The sequence below is a fragment of the Mustela nivalis genome (assembly GCF_964662115.1).
Source record: "Mustela nivalis genome assembly, chromosome: 10".
Lineage (NCBI taxonomy): Eukaryota > Metazoa > Chordata > Mammalia > Carnivora > Mustelidae > Mustela > Mustela nivalis.
This window is the reverse complement of record NC_139029.1, coordinates 23,441,094-23,462,274: the sequence shown is the minus strand read 5'-3', so window position 1 is coordinate 23,462,274 and position 21,181 is coordinate 23,441,094. Positions and strand designations below refer to the sequence as shown.

General features: G+C 38.7%; 1 protein-coding gene across 17 annotated transcripts in view; it reads right to left on the bottom strand.

Moving 5' to 3' along the window:
• The window catches only part of S100PBP (S100P binding protein), a 50,021-nt gene that overhangs the window by 11,353 nt on the left and 17,487 nt on the right, over positions 1-21,181 (bottom strand). For 3 of the 17 annotated variants that reach the window (XM_082685756.1, XM_082685755.1, XM_082685757.1), the window contains exons 2-6: positions 17,787-17,896; positions 16,636-16,746; positions 15,110-15,924; positions 14,397-14,485; positions 12,576-12,679 (exon numbers count right to left, since the gene is read on the bottom strand). In XM_082685756.1, the coding sequence (XP_082541882.1) occupies positions 12,576-12,679; positions 14,397-14,485; positions 15,110-15,922 (1,006 nt within the window). In that variant the 5' untranslated portion in view covers positions 15,923-15,924; positions 16,636-16,746; positions 17,787-17,896. Of the gene's footprint in view, positions 1-9,325; positions 9,354-12,575; positions 12,680-14,396; positions 14,486-15,109; positions 15,925-16,635; positions 16,747-17,786; positions 17,897-21,181 lie in introns of all 17 variants that reach the window. The other 14 variants (XM_082685759.1, XM_082685760.1, XM_082685748.1 and 11 more) reach the window with 9 other exon arrangements.

The following is a 21,181-nucleotide window of genomic DNA, read 5'->3' as shown; positions in this document are numbered from 1 at the left end:
GAGTATAGAACCACATATAAGGATCCAGCAGGCTTCTATTAAGTCAGACATTAACAGAGATTTGCAAAAAATGTAAATCAATGCCATTCATCTCCCCAAAGTTTTGATTTTGTTTTAAAAAAGTTATTTTTAGGGGCGGCTGGGTGGTTCAGTCAGTTAAGCGTTGGGACTCTTGATCTTGGCTCGGGTCATGATCTCAGGGTTGTGAGATGAAGCCTATCTCGGGCTCTGAATTTCCTCTCTCCCTCTACTCCTACCCTTCTTTTAAAAAAAAAAAAGTTATTTTTAGAGGCCCCTGGCTGGATTAGTCAGTGAAGCCTGCCACTCTTGATCTCCAGCATTGTGAGTTCAAGCCCGATGTTACACACAGAGATTACTTTTTTTAAAAAGTTATTTATTTTTTTTTAAAGATTTTGTTTATTTATTTGACAGAGATCACAAGTAGGCAGAGAGGCAGGCAGAGAGAGAGAGAGGAGGAAGCAGGCTCTCTGCGGAGCAGACAGCCCGATGCGGGGCTCGATCCCAGGACCCTGGGATCATGACCTGAGCCGAAGGCAGAGGCTTTAACCCACTGAGCCACCCAGGTGCCCCCCAAAAAGTTATTTTTAATAAGAACATATTATTTACGTTAACGTGCAATGAGTCTATTTTTAAATATATTAATAAATATTTAAACAATTTTTCAGTTCTTTTTTTTTTTTTTTTAAGATTTATTTATTTATTTGACAGACAGAGATTACAAATAGGCAGAGAGGCAGGCAGGGAGAGAGAGAGAGGAAGCAGGCTCCCTGCTGAGCAGAGAGCCCAATGCAGGGTCTGGGATCCTGACCTGAGCCAAAGGCAGAGGCTTTAACCCACTGAGCCACCCAGGTGCCCCTCAGTTATAACTTTTAATATGACTGAGTATAGATAGATGTAACCCACGCCAACAAAAACTTTGGGGTCCTGAATTTCTAAGAGTGTAAATGGGCCCTGAGAACAAAAACTTCAAGAACTACTACTCTCCTAACAAGCACTAAAAATAAAACGAAGATGTATAGGTAATAAATCAAGCATGGAGATAAAATGGAATACTAAAAAATACTTAAGGAAAAAAAAAAGACCAGGGGCATCTGGGTGGTCAATGGGTTAAAATGTCTGCCTCTGCCTTTGGGTCCTGGGATCGCTGCCCCAAATCCTCTCTGCTCAGCAGGGAGCCTGCTTCCCCTGCCCCCCCCCCCCCCGCCTCCCACCTGCCTCTCTCTCTACTTGTGACCTCTGTCAAATAAACAAAATCTTAAAAAAAAAAAAAAAAAAAAAAAAAAAAAGACCAGGGAAAGATGAAAGAGGACACAAAGAACAGATGAACAGATAAGCAAACAGAAAACAAGTAATAAGATGGTAGATTTAAAACCACCCATACTGATTGGACTAACAAATTAAAACACTGAGATTATATAAGACTGGAAAAAAGAAGAGCTACATTCAATTATATAGTGTCCATAAGACATCCACTTAATTTTATTATTATTACTATTTTTTTTTAGAGAGGGAGTGGGGAGAGGCAAAGGGAGTGAAAGAGGAAGAGAGAAAAATCTTAAGTAGGATCCACACCCAGCACCTGAGCCCAAGGAGACGTTCCATCTCACAACCTTGAGATCACGACCTCAGCTGAAATCAAGGATCCCACACTTAACCAAGTGAGGCGCCCTAAGACATCCACTTTAGAACACAAAGATATGGCTAGATTAAAAGTAAAAAAAGTTTTTTTTAAAAGATTTTATTTATTAATTTGACAGAGAGATCACAAGTTGGCAGAGAGGCAGGCAGAGAGAGAGGGAGAAGCAGGCTCCCCGCTGAGCAGAAAGCCAGATTCGGACCTTGATCCCAGGATCCTGAGATCATGTCCTGAGCCCAAGGCAGAGGCTTAACCCACCTGAGCCACCCAGGCGGCCTTTAAGTAAAAAGATTTTTAAAAAATCTATCATGGGGCGCCTGGGTGGTTCAGTGGGTTAAGCCTCTGCCTTCGGCTCAGGTCATGATCTCAGGGTCCTGGGATCGAGTCCCACATTGGGCCCTCTGCTTGGCAGGGAGCCTGCTTCCTCCTCTCGCTCTCTGTCAAATTAATAAATAAAATCTTTAAAAATAAATAAAATAAAAATAAAAATCTATCATGTACACAGTAGTGGAAAGAAGGCTGGATTGGCTACATAAATGAGACAAAATAGACTCTCAAACAGAATTATTACTAAGAATGTAAATACTGGGGGTGCCGAGTGGCTCAGTGGATTAAAGCCTCTGCCTTCGGCTCAGGCCATGATCCCAGGGTCCTGGGATTGAGTCCTGCATCGGGCTCTCTGCTCAGCGGGGAGCCTGCTCCCCCCCCCCACTCCCTACCTGCCTCTCTGGGGACTACTTGCGATCTGTCAAATAAATAAAATCTTAAAAAAAAAAAAAAAGAATGTAAATACTGAATGTTACTAAGAGTGAAAAAAAGTTCATAATGATAAAAGGGGACAAATGATCAAGAGGATATAATATTCCTAAAAATGTATGCATTCAATAGCAGAGTTTTAAAATACAAGAGGCAAAAACTGACAGAAGTGAAAGGAGAAACAGGAAAATCCACAATTAGAGTGGAGATATGAACACTCCTCTTTTAGTTAGAAAATCTGTAAGGATATAGAACTGAACACCACCAGCAACCTCACTGAAATGTATAGAACACTCCACCAACATCAGAATATACACTTTCAAGTGCACATGGAACATTCACCAAACACACCATATGCTGGTCTATAAAAATAAGTCTCAGTACATTTAAAAGAATGGAACTCATTATCAAGAATATTTTCTGACCACAACAGAATTAAGCTAAAATAGTAAGATAGATGAAAACTCCCAGGGCACCTGGGTGGCTCAGTGGGTTAAGCCTCTGCCTTTGGCTCGGGTCATGATCCCAGGGTCCTGGGATCATGACCCGCACCAGGCTCTCCGCTCAGCAGGGAGCCTGCTTCCTCCTCTCTCTGTCTCTGCCTGTCTCTCTGCCCGCTTGTGATCTCTGTCAAATAAATAAATAAAATCTTTAAAAAAAAAAAAAAAACCTTCCCAAATGTTTGGAAATTAAATAACACACTTCTAAATAACCCGTAAGTCAAGGAAATAATCACAAGGGAAAACAGAAATTGCTTTGAGCCAAATGAAAGTGAAAATATATCAAAATCTGTGGGATGCACCTAAGCAGCACTTAAAGGAAAACTGTAGCTCTAAATGCTTATAGAAGGGGCACTTGGGTGGCTCAGTTAGTTAAATGCCTGCTTTTGGTTCAGGTCATGATCTGAGTCCTGGGACTGAACCCTGCACAGAGGCTGGGGGGGGGGGGAGGGCCCACTCAGCAAGGAGTCGGCTTCTTCCTCTGCCCTTCCCCCCTTGTGCTCGCGTGCACGCTCTCTCAAAATAAAATCTTTTAAAAAAAAAAAAAGATGCTTACAGAAAATAGATCTCAGATCAGTGATGTAACCTTCCACATTAAAAAGCTAGAAGAGGAGCACCTAGGTGGCTCAGTGGGTTAAAGCCTCTGCCTTCCGCTCAGGTCATGATCTCAGGGACCTGGGATCAAGCCCCGCATGCACAAATTTGCCAAAGCTCAGCAAAATGCATCCTTAAAATGGGTACATTTTACTGCATGTAAAGTATATCTCAGTAAAGTTGATTTTTAAAAAAAGGTCAAGGCATCCAGACAAACAGACAGTATGAAATTTATTTCCTCTTGCTCCTAACATCCCTTACTAAATTAGAAAAGAAAGGTCTCAAATAAATGGTCTTAGCAACCACCTAAAGAAACTAGAAAAAGAGCAAAGGAAACTCAAAGTAAGCAGAAAAAAGGACATAATAAATATCAGAATGAAAATCAATGAAATAGAAAAAGAGAAAAATCAGCAAAACAAAAGCTGGGTTCTATTTTAAGAAAGTATTACATCATAGTGTTCATAAACTCAGCCAGACTGAGAGCCAGCCTGAGAGCCAGAAGAGAGAAAACACAAATTACTGATACCAAAATGGGAAAGATGACATTACTACAGAATACCATGTAGAAGGCGGGGCACCTGGGTGGCTCAGTCGGTTAACCTTAACCGTCTGATTCCTGACTTCCGCTCAGGGCATGATCTTCCAGTCATGAGAGCAAGCCCAGCCACCCTCCCTCAGGCTCTGTGCTCAGAGCAGTCTACTTGGGATTCTCTTTCTCCCTTTCTCCTGTCCCTAAATGCATACTGGTTTTCTCTAAATAAATAAGTAATAATCTTTAAAATAAATAAATAAACAGAAATAAATAGATACATAAAAGGCTAATAAGGTAAAGTTATTAACTTCATGCTAATAAATTTAACAACTTAGATGAAATTCTTTGAAAGACAACCAAAGCTTACCCCAAAAGAGATACCAATTCTCCTATACAAACTCTTCCAGAAAATCTGAAGAGGTAGAAATACTTCCCAATTCATTCTGTGAGGCCAACATTACTCTGATACCAAGACCAAATCAAGAAATTCTAAGTGCAGGGGCGCCTGGGTGGTTCAGTTGTTAAGCACCTGCCTTCAGCTCAGGTCATGATCCCAGGGTCCCAGGATCCAGCCTCGCATCAGGCTCCCTGCTCAGCAGGAAGCCTGCTTCTCCCTCTCCCACTTTCCCTGCTTGTGTTCCCTCTCTTGCTGTCTCTGTCAAATAAATAAACAAAACATTAAAAAAAAAAAATTACAAGTATAGACCAATATCCCTTATTGAGGCAGATGCAAAAATGCATAATAAAATTTTAGCAAATCAACCCAAGGCTATTACTTTAAAAGGATAATACTTTAAGACCAAGTGCAGAATGCATAAAACCCAGAAATGTACCACTGGCTTAACACTAGAAAATCAAGTATCATTCTCCAATTAATGGACTTTAAAAAACACAACACTGTATGATCACCTTAACAGATGCAGACAAAGTATTTGACAAAATCCAATATCCACTTCTAATAAAACTCTCAACAATCTATAAACAGGAGAGAACACTGCAAATTTGATAAAGGGTATCTAGGAGATACAGCTAACATAATAGCTAACGTAACAATGAAAGACTAAATGCTTTCCTGGTAAGATCAGCAACAAGTTACTTGTATTACTTGTATTAAGCATTATACTGGCGGTTCTAGCCAGTGCAATATGGCAAAAAAATTAAATAGAAGGCATTCAAATTGGAAAGGAGCAAGTAAAAATGTGATTATTTGCTAATGACATGATCATAAACTGAGGTGATGGACAAAAAAGGCACCAACACTAACAAGCAGAGTTTATTAGCAAGGCTACAGAATAAGATTAATGTATAAAAATCACCTGAATTTCTATATACTGTCAATGAACAATCCTTCATAAGGATGGGAGCATATATTGCTGGTGAGAATATAAAATAGTACAACCACTTTGGAAAAGTTTGGTGGTTTGGTTTTTTTTTTTTTTTTAAGATTTATTTATTTGAGAGAGAGAGAGTGAGTGGGTGCGCATGAGCTGGGAGAGGGGCAGACGGAGAAAATCTCAAGCACTCCCCGCTGAGCATGGAGCCCAACGTGGGACTCAATCTCACGACCCTAAGACTGTGACCTGAGCAGAAATCAAGTGTCAGATGCTTAACAGACTTAGCCACCTAGATGTCCCAGGTTTGGTAGTTTCTTAAAAAAATTAAACATATACCTACCATATGGCCCAGTCATTTTACCCCTAGATTTTTATTCAAGGAAAATGAAAGCATATCCATACAAAGATCTGTACATGAATATTCGCAACAACTTTATTTTTAATAGGCAAAATTTGGAAACAACCCAAATGCCCATCAATAGGTGAATGGATAAACAAATCGTGGTATATTTCTATAATGGAGTATTACTCAGCAGTGAAAAGGAATAAAATATCAACAAAATTATGAATTTCAAAATAATTATGCTTTGAGAAAGAAGCTAGTATATATACTATATGATTCCATTTACACAAAACTCTAGAAATTACAAACTCTAGTGACAGCAGATCAGTGGTTGCCTGGGAAATGAAGGTGGCAAGGAAAGACAGGAAGGAGGAATTATAAAGAGGCACAAAGAAACTTGGTGGTGTGGTATATTTATCTTAATTGCAGCTAGTTTCATGGGTGTATAGAAATGTCAAAACTCAACAAGTTGTCCATGTTAATTTTGTGCAGTTTACTATATTTGACTTATTACTCAAAAAAGAAAATTGAGGCACCTCGTGGTTCAGTTAGTTAAGCAACTGCCTTTAGCTCACGTCATGATCCCAGTGTCCTGAGATTGGATCCCATATGCTTCTCTTTCCTCCTGCTCTTGGGTGCTCTCTCTTTCTCCCTCTCAAATAAACAAATAAAATCTTTAAACAAAACAAAACAGAACAAAACAAAACAAAACAAAAAGAAGAAAGAAAGAAAAAATCTTGAGATAAGCAATTAGTTCATAAAATAAGAACAACATAATATGCAAAGGGAACAAAAAAGGAAAAGTCTTAGAAATCGTAAATGTGATTATGAAAGTAGTCAATAAGAATCTGAAAATGTCCCAGCAAGTGAAATAATTTGCATAAAATAATGGATAAAGAGAAGAATAAGAACTTTCCAGAAAGAAAAAAACAGGTTACATTAAAAGGAATAAAAATTAAATTATAAGTATTGTGACTGTAATAACAGACTTTTTTTTTTTGAAGATTTTTATTTATTTATTTGACAGAAAGAGATCCCAAGTAGGCAGAGAGGTAGGCAGAGAGAGGGGGAGGAGGCAGGCTCCCTGCTGAGCAGAGAGCCCAATGCGGGGCTCGATCCCAGGTCCCCAGGATCATGACCTGAGCCGAAGGTAGAGGCTTTAACCCACTCAGCCACCCAGGCCCCCCAGTAACAGACTTAACAAGAACATTAGATATATGCCTTCAAAACTCTGAGGAAAAATGACTTTGAATTTATAATTCTATACCAAACTACCAATCAAGTATGAGGAAAGAGAAGTTTTCAGATATGGAAGGGCCACCCAAATTTATCTATCACTTTCTTAGAAATTCTCAAAGAATGTGCTCCACTAAAACAGATCAAGAGGAAGAAATGGGGACTTATGGGTGCCTGCATGGCTCAGTGGGTTAAAGCCTCTGCCTTTGGCTCAGGTCATGATCTCAGGGTCCTGGGATCGAGCCCCGCATCAGGCTCTCTGCTCCGCGGGGAGCCTGCTTCCCTCTCTCTCTGCCTGCCTCTCTACCTACTTGTGATCTCTGTCAAATAAATAAATAAAATCTTTAAAAAAAAAAAAAAAAGAAAAGAAATGGGGATCTAGGAACAGGATTCAACCCAGAAGGGCAGCAAAGGCAAACACTAGGATGACAGCTCTGCAGCAAGGCTAGAGAACAACTAAGCAGGGTCGGGCCTGGTTAGTACTTGGATGGGAGAACAAACAGTATAGACTGGAGCAGAACACAAGGCTCTAGAAAGGTTTCCAGAAGAAATTTTAAAGGAGTTGATAGATTACTGGGTATGTCTGAACATTTGTGGAGGGGCACGACACAGACACACAGGCAACATAGATAAAGAAGTAAGTTGCATTTGTAAAAAAAAAATAGTGATAAATTAATTCATAGTTTAAAAAGTAAGTGAGGCTGGGGCGCCTGGGTGGCTCAGTGGGTTAAGGCCTCTGCCTTCGGCTCTGGTCATGATTCTAGGGTCCTGGGATCGAGTCCCACATCGGGCTCTCTGCTCGGCGGGGAGCCTGCTTCCTCCTCCTCTCTCTCTCTGCCTGTCACTCTGCCTACCTGTGATCTCTGTCAAATAAATAAATAAAATCTTATTAAAAAAAAAAAGTAAGTGAGGCCATGAACCACTCCATAAAAACAAACGATTCAAGAAAATGTTTGAAACCACAGTATACTACTGACTTTGCAGTGAGCAATATTCACATAGCTGTAATACTGACGGATATAGATAGAACCACCATTTAAGGCAACTACTACCAGAAAACAGAAAATAATAAGCGTTGGTGGGGATGTAGAGAAATGAACCCTTGTACACTATTGGTGGGGTTATAAAATAGTACAACCACTGTGTCAAACAGTAAGGAGGTTCCTCAAAAAATTCAAAGCACAATTACCATATGATCTAACAGTATTTCTGGGCATAAATCCAAAAGAACTGAAAGCAAGGTCTTGAGGAGATAGGTATCTCTAGCAGATAAGCACCCAAGTTCAAAGCAGTACCATTCACAACAGCCAAGAGGTGGAAGCAACTCAAGTGTCCATTGAAGGATAAATGGATAAAGTGTGGTACATTAGTCAGCCATAAAAAGGAAGGAAATTCTTCTGGCACCTGCTACAACAACGGTGAACTTTGAGGACATTACAGCTAAATGAAATAAGCCAGTCACAAAATGAAGAGTACTGTCTGATTCCACTTACACGAAGTATCTAAAATAGGCAAATTCATAGAAACAGAAAGCAGTATGGTGGTTACCAGGACTACAGGGAAGGAAAAAGGCTCGTTGGTTTCTCATTTGTTTTGTTGTTTTTTTTAAGATTTTATTTATTTGACAGAAAGAGAAAGTGAAAGAGGGAACACAGCAGGGGGAGTAGGAAAGGGAGAAGCAGGCTTCCCGCAGACCAGGGAGCCTCACGCAGGGATCGATCCCAGGACCCCGGGATCATGACCTAAGTTGAAGGCAGACGTATAAGGATTAAGCCACCCAGGTGGCCCATGGCAGTTAACACTTTAACCAAGCAATCAAACTTAGCATCACTATTAGATCACCTGTCATAAGGCGGTGCCCCCAGTATGATACAGGATGAACACACAACAGTACATATGAATTACACCAGCCAGAAATGCTTACTCTGAATCTAATCCCTCCTCTACATCCAACTTCCATTTCATAGGAAATACAGGCGAATAGAGGAACAAGTTAAATGACACCACAGGGAAACAATTAGACACAATTCATAATGTGAGACAATCTACAAACAAGTGACCTAAATTAAGATTGACTAAGGAGACAATAATTAAACATGTGAACCTTGGTTAGATCCTGTTTAAACAATACAAGACATTTCTGGGACAACTGGGGAAACTGGAATACAAACTAGGTATTAGATGATTTTTTAAAATAATTAAATACATATTTCAAAAAACATCAATAAAAAGTGTTTAACCTCACTAATTATTAAACAAAGTATGTTAAAATTTACCTATCAAATTGGTGACAATAAAAATTAATACAATTTTGAGGGGCAGGACAATCTGGTAACATGTAACAGAGGTTTTCAAAATATTTATATACTTTACCCAGCAATTCCACTTCTAGGTATTCATCCTATAGAAATAAGAGTTGTACATAAATATTTATTGACCAGAATGTTCACTGCAGCATTACTAATGAAAATGGGACAACCTAATTATCCAAGATGGAATAATAAATTATATAATACTTTCTAATCATTAAAAATCCTGAGATATTTAACATGAAAAGGTACTTAAATTACATTAAGTATTTGGAAGGTAATAGCTATTTTTTGTGTTCCCAGAGGACTGAACTAGAAACTACCACTGGAAACTACAGGGAAGCAGTTCGGCTCAATGTAAGAAATAACTTTCCTAAGAATTAGAATTTTTTAAGCAATGAATGGCCTGCTTCATGATTTAATGAGTTTTGTATTATTAGAATTCTAAGCAAAGGCTGAATGGTCACTGAACAAAGATATATAAAAAAGATTTATATATTAAGAGAGTAAAGAGATGATCTTAGTGACCTTTACTACTCTAAGAATTTATAATTTCATATAAAGTTTTCCATGAGCTGGAATGTGAGGAAGAAGTTGTTCGTATTTCTTTCTAAATGCTATTAAGAGACTCACGTGGCATTAAATTAAAAAGAGATACTAGAATAATGAAGTTGAAGGATGATTTACATTATCATATTCTGTATCAATAATATATACATTATTGATAAAGTGAAAGATGACTAACCTAATGGAAAGGATTCAAACTGAATTGGCAGCAACTACATTTGAACCTACTAATTTTAATTTCTCTGTATCTAATAAAGAACTTGAACAATTACACTTTTCCAAGGTGACAGAGCACTATAAGTATCAAAAAGGACAGGAGGCACTATATGCTTCCTCTGTTTGCTTCTGGCTGCTCTTTACTTCATATATAAATAGAGGAACAATGAAATATGCCCCCACTCTTCCTTTGCAAATGAGTATATAATCTTTAAACTCTGAATGCACGAATAGTGGGCAGTGGGAAGGAACACAAGAACATGGTATCATACTAGGTTCCTAGAAAGCAGAAGCAAGCAGTGGATACCTGTGAAATTTTTAGCGTAACTGGTGATGTTCACAATTCTTAGACATTAAAAAGGAATCCCCTAAAAGATGCACTTTAAAAAAAAAGTAACTTTTTTATTACGGTTATTTTTTCAAATACAAAGTAGAAAATAACATAATGAATCCACACATAACTATTACTGAGCTTCATTCACCAACATTTTGTTAAAGCTGTTTCCTCTAATTTTTCACGGTTTCAGTTTTTTAGTTTTTTTGTTGTTGTTGTTGTTTTTTCAAAATTGAAAACCAGTACCTGGCATCGCACAATTTCACCTATAAAAACTTCAGTGTGAAAGGATACCCTTTCTTGCAAATAATACCAAGTATTCAACAGATGTTGGCAACCATGGCTAGGTACTGTTCTATCATTACATTTGTACCTAAATTTTCACATATTGTTAAGCCTCATAATTATACCCATTTTGCAAATGAGAAAACGGAGTTTTATTGGCTCAAGGTCACACAGCCAGTTAAGCACTGCAGCTAGAATATGCATTCAGAAGTTAACTCTAGACTAGACTTTACTTTCCCAACCACTAAAGTATGCTGTCTACTCTATCTGCATTATCCTAGTTGTTCCTCGTGGGATATAAATTATTATAGTATAGTGGGAGAAGGACTGCTGAATGGGAAAGAGACAGGAAAAGATGCTACAAACATGAGCAGCTGCTCACAGCTTTTCTTGTGAAATTTTCTTTTCTAAATGCCCCAAATGAGAAAGGAAAATATAATTGGATATCATCATTCCAAATTGCCTAGGACGCAAAAGAAAGTCACTTCAGAGAGGGAAAAGCAATGTCCAAGTCTCTTCCACAGAGGTTAAACATACACAAAGTTCTTTTAATCTGCCCCTCCAATCAATCACCCAGGTGAAGAGGGTCCAAGCCCCTCTCCAAGGAGAGGAGTGTCTCTAGTTCCACCAGACCTTTAAAATAGTTCAAACAAAGAGCACTCACAAAGGGCTGAGCAATCAGAACAAGTAGTAGCATTTGAATGCTTAATGAAATCTGTGACTAAAAAATAAAAGGACCTGGAATGAAAAATTCTTCTGGCTGATGTAGTTCTAAAACTACTAAATAATTAAAGATTTGTAAGGAAAGGGGCATCTTCTCTGAATCTTTTAGCCAAAAGTTCCCCTAAAACTCTTCCTGGTTATTTATGACAGATCTCCTAGTAACACAATTATCTTACCCATGGAGACTAGCTAGAGCATCCCTCTTCCCCATCTTCTACTTTCCCCAAACACAAACAGAAGTGCTTCTTCCTTGCTCCTAGTGCATTTTATACATAATTCTATTAGAATTATAGCTCTACTGATTAGAGATATTCTAATCAATATTGTGGTATAATTATCTTTTCCTTCTGTGAACTATCAATTCCTAGAGAGCCAGGACCCTACTTCGGTCCTCTTTATATTTCCAATCCCTAATCTTCAAACCTAGCACCACTGAAAGTGGTTGAGAAAGGCTTGCTTAATGAACAAAGAAGCTGAAGATGACGGAATATGGAGCAATCTTTATGAGAAAGAATCCTTTTACCAGTACCTCTCTGATCTTGGCACCTTCATTAGAGGCCACAAGTTCCCCTCCATTTACCATCAGCTACTAGTCCAGAATGAGTCATAACATAGACAATAATAATCTCTTGAGGGCTGAAGAAAGAATCCAGTCATTTTGGTTTCTAAGAGCTTTTAGTGAGCCAGGGAGAAGTCAGCTTGAAGAATTTGGAAGGTAGTCAAAACCTTTTAAGAGCTTTTATTCAAATGTCAAGATGCAAAATGGTATTTGAAATGCTTGCTTTTTACATTTAAATCCTAAAGGAAACAGGGAAAAGAAATAATTCTAAATAAAAAACTAACGATTACTAAGCAGCCCCTGGTCATCCACTTCTATTTTTCCAACAAAAAATTCCCTATCCAAAAACTATGGGTCTGGTTACAACCCTCAACCATGGGGGAAGCACTCTTCATGTACTGGTATGAGTCTCCTTAGATCCCCTCTAATACTGGTTAGCCAAACCACTTAGGATCTTATTTGGTTAGGTAATCCCTTCAAGTAATCCCTTCAAGTAAAAATCTGTGGGTAAGAAAGTTCTCTCTCTCATCAGTTTAAGAAAACTAAAAATAATCTCCCAGTTTAATTCATATTACACTGGAAAAAAGAAAAATCCCATCACATCTTTTACAGGCCATTCTACCATGTTACCTTGGTTAGCGTCCTTCGGGCATGTTATATGAGCAATGACTTCCTTGAGATAACTTTCCTTCTGCTTTTCTAGATCTGACTGTGAAAACGTCGAAACATTAGTCCTTGAACAAAGCAAATCAGGAGGAAAAACAGTCCATTAGAACCATGAGTATAGTGCTTTGTAGAGAGAACTCATATATTGCTGATTAGTTAGAACAACTAACTTTCAGAGGCAAAATACTCTTTTAAGATCCAGTGACAGAAAACATTATCAATCACACAGTATATCGCTGAAATCAAGCATGGAGATAAGGTAAAAAGGAAGATGAGAAACAGATACAAACTCCCGCTAACAAGGCGTAAAAAAGTGAAGATTATCTAGTCCCTAGAGAAAGAAAGCACTTGTTGAGTAATTCAAGGTTAATCAGGATATAGCTAACTTGAGAGAGCCACAGAAAAACTTAATGAGATAAAGACTAAAAAGAACCAGCTGGATGTGGCAATTAGAACACTGGTGACCTCGGCAAGAACAATGTCTGGCCCTTGCTCATCCTTACTGCACTGGTAACTGTGGAGTCAGTGGAAGAGAATATTGAGATAATAAGTACATAACTGTCCCAAGTAGCCTCACTTGGCTCCTTGGTATAATTTCCACTGTAAGTTAAGTCACAAAGTTTCCCTCAATTATGCAAACAAAGCAAAACAAAACAAAACAAAAAACTGGCATCAGGGAGCATAGTCAAAGGGGACTTTAGCCTTATTTTTAATATATTTTTGAAAATTTAAAGCAGTGGGGTGCATGGGAGGTTCAGTCAGTTAAGCATCTGCCTTTGGCTCAGGTCATGATCCCAGAGTCCTAGGATGGAGCCCTGCATTGGGCTCTCTTCTCTGCAGTGAATCTGCTTCTCCCTCTCCCTCTGCCTGTCACTCCCCCTTACTTGTGCACTCTCTTCCTCTCTCTTTCTCTGTCAAATAAATACATAAAATCTTAAATAAAAATCTTAAAAAAAAATAAAAAACTTCAAGCAGAAAGACTTAGTATCTTTGTAATCAAAAAAATTTTTTAAATTTCATTATAAGGAAGCCAATCTGACTCAACCTAAAAAACAGCTTTGTTAATTGAGAAGGCCCATGTAGAGACACTGCCATCTCCTGGCAACAAGAGAACAGACCAAAAAGGTGACCCAAATCTGCAATCTCTACTAGAATTTTTCCCTAAGGACAATTGCATTCAAGTTGGGAGAGATAAAAGGATTTTCTACATAACTGTATTTTAATATCTGTGTTAAATAATTAGGGGCTCCTGGGTGGCTCAGTGGGTTAAGCCTCTGTCTTTGGCTCAGGTCATGATCTCAGGGTCCTGGGATTGAGTCCCACATGGGGCTCTCTGCTCAGCAGGGAACCTGCTTTCCCCCCAACTCCACCCTCCCGCCTCCGCCTTGCCTCTCTGCCTGCTTGTGATCTCTGTCAAATAAAAATAAATAAAATCGTTAAAAAAAAAATTATTCTAACCTCCTGTCATATCTATGACCAAGTTTCCGGATGCCCAGGAAAAGAAATCTTACATTTATATAAGTGCTTTCACTAATAAGTCTCTTTTACTCCCAAAATAACTTGTGAGGCAGCGGAGAAGGCATCATTAGCCTCATTTGTTGACAGACAAACTGAAGTCACAGGTCACGTGACTTGCCCAAGGTCACACGGCTAACACATTAGCGGTCCCAGCACTTAAAAGTATGCTTACATCTGGTACATGGTTTTACACTAAGGGAGAACTGAGGTGGGGAAGAAAGAAATTGAAGAGAACCAACAGAAATTAGAATATTATCATACTGTTACCTTCTTTTGTTTTGTAGAACAGGAGGGACTTTGACTAGTCTTCTCTCATTGACTTTCAGCCTCCCCGAATCCTTGTCAAGAACATCCTGCTTTCGTTCAGAGTAGAAGGAAAGATAATTTTAAGGACAAAGCTGAAAACACTATTTATGGACATATTCTTAATAAAGGCTACAGAGGCATATTTCTGAACCCTCCTATGTACCAGGCACAATGACAAATACTTTAAATGAGATAGATAGTGATTGTAATGTTAAGGAAAAGAAAGAAACCGTAAGTGGTATGTCCATTTGATAAATAGGGAATCAGGTTCAAAGAGGTTAGGTAAATTGCCTAAGCTTTTTCAGCTTTTCAGGAGCTGATCAGGTGCTGTGCCTCGTTTAATATGGCACCAGAGATTGAGAATTAAGCTGAAACCCAAAGAAAGGGGAAATAGTAGTAAAATCATCATTACCTTAGTAATTATTCAGTAAGTAATAATTTACTATTATATATCAATTACTATAAATATATCATTAATCCTTACTATACTGTGAAGTAACATTTAGCACAATATATGGGTAAGAAATATGAGGAAACAGAGAGGCTAAACACTTTTCCCAAGGTCACAGTTCTAGTCAGGATTCAAATCCCAATTTGTTTGATGAATACAAATTTCTGCTATACAGCTTTAAATGAAAATAACTTTTCTATCTACCTTGAAAAAATATACTTACTTTGTTTGATGAACTGGAAACAACCGGAAACCTCACTTCACAATTTGATTTATGTGATCCATTTTTCCAGGATGACCCCGTATTAGGAGTCTCTGAATGGTCCACGATCTGAGAGAATACAGGTGTAGGTCTCTTACTCTCAAGTATATTTTTATCAGACATAGTTTGTTCAAAGTCACTGTCTGAAGGAGAAGAAAGTGGGGGCACATCCCAAGCAGAATTACTGGGATCAATCCCTTCAGACTCAGTGCACAGTTTGCTCTCATTTGGGCTAAGACCATCTTTTCTCATCTCTTCCCCAGGGGAGGAAGGTTTTTCAGTATCTTTGAATGAATCAGTCTTGTCCTTATCAAGCACAGCATCACAAACTGTTGGATCAAATGGTGTAACAACTGTTATTTTTATAAGATTCTTTTCTAGTGCAAAGTGTCTGTTTAATGGTTTAGTAGGAGTTGGTCCATGACCAACTGATGTACTTAGCTGAGGTAGTTTTAAGAGGCCGGAGGTCTCAGCTACTGGTCCCAAGCTATACAATGAATTTTTCTCTTGGGAAGTGTCAAACAGAATTTGACTTCCTTTCTCTCCTTTCTCAATATGCCTGCTATCATCTTTAAGGTCGTCATCCTTCAAGAGTTCTTGAATATCTTCCTCCGTGAAACTGAAATGGCCATCATCTTCTTCTCCCTCACACAGATCCAGCAAGGAGTCATCCAACCCATCCTCATCCAAAGAACTCCAAGAAAATGGGGCACTGTCTTTAGGCAAGAGAGAAGTTCCAGAAGACTGTTCAGAGGACATTAGTGAGCACGTCATATCTGGAAAAATAAGAGGCAGTCTCACTGAGGAATACGAATTACCCCTCTATCTGTTCTACAGTGGTGGTGTCCCTATATTTCAAATTCTTTACATTGTGACTTGTAACATGAGAAATAATTTTAAGATATTTAACCTTACCAGAATCATGGAAATACACATTAGAACAGTGACAGACTTTTCGTCCTAACAAAATAGTGAAAATTAAGATGCCATAATATCTAAGTTGATAAGGATGTAGGAAACAAGCATCCTCAAACACTATCAGTATCAAAGAGTGTAAGTCAGCACAGTATCTTGTGGAGAGTAATCTGCAGTACCATTTGACCCCACAATTTTCAATTCTGTGAATTCTTCCTGTAGTAATATCTATACAAATGCACATGGATACATTTATAAGGATGTTCAAAGCAACATTATTTAAAATAGCCAAATATTAGAGACAACCTAAATGTTCATCACCAGAACTGCTCAGTGAAATCATGGTACATTCATACTATGGAACACTTTAAAACTATTTGAAAGCATAATGAAGTAGAGCAGTATATACTACCATGGAATGATATCCACAACATACAAATAAAACAAATATGTATTATGTAAAATATTTGGATTCTTATAGTTTATACTTTAGAAAAAAACAAATGTACAACTTCTGAAATAAAAAAAAAAAAAACACAAAACTTTAAGAATATAAGAATTGTCTTCCATACTGTGTGGAGCTGCTGGTGTGATCTCTGCCACGAGACCAAATGGAAAAAGGTTTCAGCTCCCGCTAGCTGTTCCTTTCAGGAGACTTGTCAAAATGATTGACTCCCACCTTCCTGCAGGCACAAAGAAAATTAGAGGATCTTCTCATCACTTTCAACTCTGCTAATTACAAAGTCAACTGTATTATGCTTTAAGGTGCTCCACCTATTAATTTTGATCTTGATTTTTTTTAAATACCAGAAAGTTGGATTTTGAGTCAAGAACATCAAAAAAATCTTTAGAGGAAAAATTATGCAACTAAGGAACTAGTTTTCTTCCTCCCAACAATTCTGTACTTTAAGAATATCATTTGCTCCAGCAAGATGAATACTGGCTTGAGAGTACTGAGATCTTGCTTGTAGTCCTGGTTCTGTCACTAACCAGCTGTGGTAATTTGCATAAGCCACTTAACCATTTGGACTTGTTTCCTCATTTATAAAATGGGAACCAGGCAATGTCTAAGATTCCACCAAGACCTACAAGTTAATCATGATCAAACATGAAGTCTCATTTTCAATTTATATATAAACGCAAAGAACAGAAAAATATAAACTGATGACTGTTAAAACCTATGAGGGAACGGAGAGACGTCAAGAGAAGACTTCAGTGTCATTCTACTTGAATATCAGTATATTATTTATACTATTAAAACCTAGCTTTTAAACAGTGATGGACCTAAATTATTTTCTAGATGGGAAGGTGATTAAAACCTTGTATTTCACATATCATGTCAATGTCTGAGAAGCTGTAAGAAATGCCTAAACACTAAACTCAATAATTTGGAAAGCGCCTTCTGTGACTTTCCCACCCCGCTTTCCCTCCACATCCTGAATTCTAGCTTTAGTTCATGCATTCTTTCAGAAGACATTTTCTGAGCACTGCGCAAGATAACATGTTTCTTAAAAAACAAAGATACAGGGCACCTGGGTGGCTCAGTTGGTTAAGCAACTGCCTTTGGCTCAGGTCATAATCCCAGAGTCCTGGGCTCCAGTCTTCTCCCTCTGATCTTCTCCCCTCTCATGATCTCTCTGTCTCTCTCTCAAATAAATAAAATCTTTAAAAATAAAAAATAAAGATACATTTTCCATCCTTAAAGAACATATAATCTAGGTACCTGGGTGGTTCAGTCAATTAAGTGTCCAACTCTTGATCTGGGCTCAAGTCTTGATCTCACGGTTTTGAGTTTGAGCCCCACATTGGGCTCCAAGCCCAGCGTGGAGCCTACTTAAAAAAAAAAAAAAAAAAAAAAGTATATAATCCTCCTAGGGCAATAAATTGAAAAGTTATGCACCAATATGAGAAAATATAAAATGGTATGAACAATAAAGTTCTGGAGAAAGGAGAGGATTATAGAACTTTAGACTCAGAAAGGATTTACATAATGTACAAGATGGTGACTACAGTTAACAATACTATATTTTATATTTGAAAGTTGCTAAGAGAGTAGGTTTTAAAAGTTCTCATTACAAGGAAAAAAACTATGTGAGGCCGCCCAAGTGGCTCAGTGGGTTAAGCCTCTACCTTTGGCTCAGGTCATGATCTCAGGGTCCTGGGATCGAGTCCCATATCCCTCTCTCTGCTCAGCAGGGAGCCCGCTTCCTCTTCTCTCTCTCTCTCTCTGCCTGCCTCTCTGCCTACTTGTGATCTCTGTCAAATAAATAAATAAAATCTTTAAAAAAAAAAACAACTATGTGAGGTGATATATGTTAACTATTCTTACTGTGGTAATCATTTAGTAGTATGTACATTTATCATTACACTGTATGCCTTAAACTAATATACTATATTAATTATATCTCAATAAAACCGGAGGGGAAAGAAATAATTTTTTTTTTTTAAAAAGAAGAAACTTAGTTAAATTTACTCATCTTCTGAGATGGGCCAGCAAGAAATATAAAGTACCAATAATAAACCAGGCACTGTGAAACACATTTTAAAACCTTTTTTTTAGATTTTATTTATTTGAGAGATCACAAGTAAGCAGAGAGGCAGGGAGAGAAAGAGGGGGAAGCGGGCTCCCCGCCAAGCAGAGAGCCCAATGCGGGGCTGGATCCCAGGACACTGAGATCATGACCTGAGCTGAAGGCAGAGGCTCAACCCACTGAGCTACCCAGGTGCCCCCCATTTTAAAACTTTTTTTAAAAAATAGATTTCATTTATTTATTTTTGAGAGAAAGAGATAGTGAGAGAGAGCATGAGAGAAAGTCAGAGGGAAAAGCAGACTCCAAGTGGAGCTGGGAGTCTGACAAGAGACTCCATCTAGGGACTCTGGGATCATGACCTGAGCCGAAGGCAATTGCTTAACCGAGCCACCCAAGCCCCCCTTCTTAATTTTAAAACTTCTAATTTAACTCCTCAACATAACTAACACAGACCTTGCCAAATAAACTAAGCTTTCTTTTTTTATTTAAACTTAGGGCTGCTAAGACTTTTTATGTTATTTTACCAATATTCCAGCATTGTTACAAGAGTTCCAGGCACTGCAGGCATTGAAGCAGGTGCCTCTATGAAGAGAAAAGTAGTTTTCTCTGCCCAGTGACTAGGTTATTTTCTAGTATTTCTTTAGGCTGCAGTAAGAAAAAGTCTAAAGCTTGTAGGTGTCAAGCACAAGTACCACAGGCACTAATGTTAAGCAGCCCTATTTCTGAGAAGCCCTTTCTGAGCCACTAACTCCACTCTCACTCAAACTCCTTCCAAAAGGAAGGTCCAGTTCAAGCAGCTGGCATGACCCAATGAAGAGTTCAATAAATCTTCATTCTTAAGAACTATAGTTAGAAGCATCAAGTAACTCAACCAAGCACACAGACCTATTAACGCTAGAACGACGATCCAAACACAGGTCTAATTCCAAAAGTAAAGTCTTCTCTGTTACCCTTCTCACAGATATGCCCTGGGTGGGTCAACAAACAGCAGGAGCCTTCTAATTTCAGTACACTCTCTAATATACTATGAAAAATAAAGTCACTGAAGAGGGCATTTGATCCCCCTTGGCAAAAATAATTTAAGCCACTTTATTACACACAGGCTTCCCTTGACTTCCCAGGTAGAATAGAAGATGAGAGATATCCCTGAATGTGGCCAAATCTCGTGGCCAAATCTCACTGGAAGAAAAACATTGTTACTCGCAAACTTGATTGTGCATGCACAGGACCAATATCCTTCACAACAACTGAAAGCATCAATCTCTATACCACATGACATCCAGAGACACAGAGCTGGCTCTTCTGAGCTTCTTTCAGAGAATGTTCCAATGTTTGGGAGCAAAAGCATGCAAAACAATATTGTGTGTAAACACACACATATACATGCATATATATAATTTTTAATTTACCCAAGTCATTCTCTCCACAATTTTATTTCCTCATTTTAAAAAGGCTTTTTATTACACATAACTTACAACATACACAAACGTAACAACAGTATAACAAACCCCCATATGCCCACCACAACGCCAACAACTGTCAACCCATAGCAAATCTTATCCCATTCGCTCCCCAACTTCATCAGATTACCTTGCTTTGTTTGTTTTGTTTTTAAAGATTTATTTGTTTTGAGAGAGAGAGAGAGAGAGAGCGAGCGCGCGCACCCTCAAGCAGGGGGAATAGCAGAGGGAGAGTGAGAAGCAGGCTTCCCGCTGAGCCAGGAGCCTCACGTGGGGCTAGATCCTAGGACCCTGAGCCACAGGCAGCTGCTTAACCAACTGAGCCACCCAGGTGCCCCTTTATGGGATTATTGTGAAGCAAATCCCAGGCATCACATCATTTCATCTAGAAATAAAAAGGATTCCTTACTGTAAAACACATGGTTCAGGTATGCAATTATTTTATAAATGTCTTATTTTTAAAGATAAAAAAAAAAATCAGGGTGCGCCTAGGTGGCTCAGTAGTTAAGTGTCAGTCTTTGGCTTGGGTCATGATCAGAGGGTCCTGGGATCGAGCCCCACATCACACTCCCTGCTCAAAGGGAAGCCTGATTCTCCCTCTCCTGCTCTCCTTGCTTGTGTTCCCTTTCTTGCCGTGTTTCTCTATCAAATAAACAAAAAAGATTAAAAAAAAAAATGGGGCACCTGGGTGGCTCAGTGGGTTAAAGCCTCTGCCTTAGGCTCAGGTCATGATACCAGGGTCTTGGGATAGAGCCCCTCATCGGGCTCTCTGCTCCATGGGGCGCCTGCTTTCCTCCAATCTCTCTCTGCCTACCTGTGATCTCTGTCAAATAAATAAATAAAATCTTTAAAAAAAAAAAAATTAGTATGCAGGGCGCCAGGGTGGGTCAGTCATTAAGTGTCTACTTTCGGCTCACCTCATGAACTCAGGGTCCTGGGTTCAAGACCCACACTGGGCTCCCTGCGTGACAGGAAGCCTGCTTCTCCCTCTCCCATTCCCCTGCTTGTGTTCCCTTTCTCGCTGTCTCTCTCTGGCAAATAAATAAATAAAATCTTTAAAAGAAAAAAAAAAAATCAGGGGCGCCTAGGTGGCTCAGTGGGTTAAAGTCTCTGCCTTCGGCTCAGGT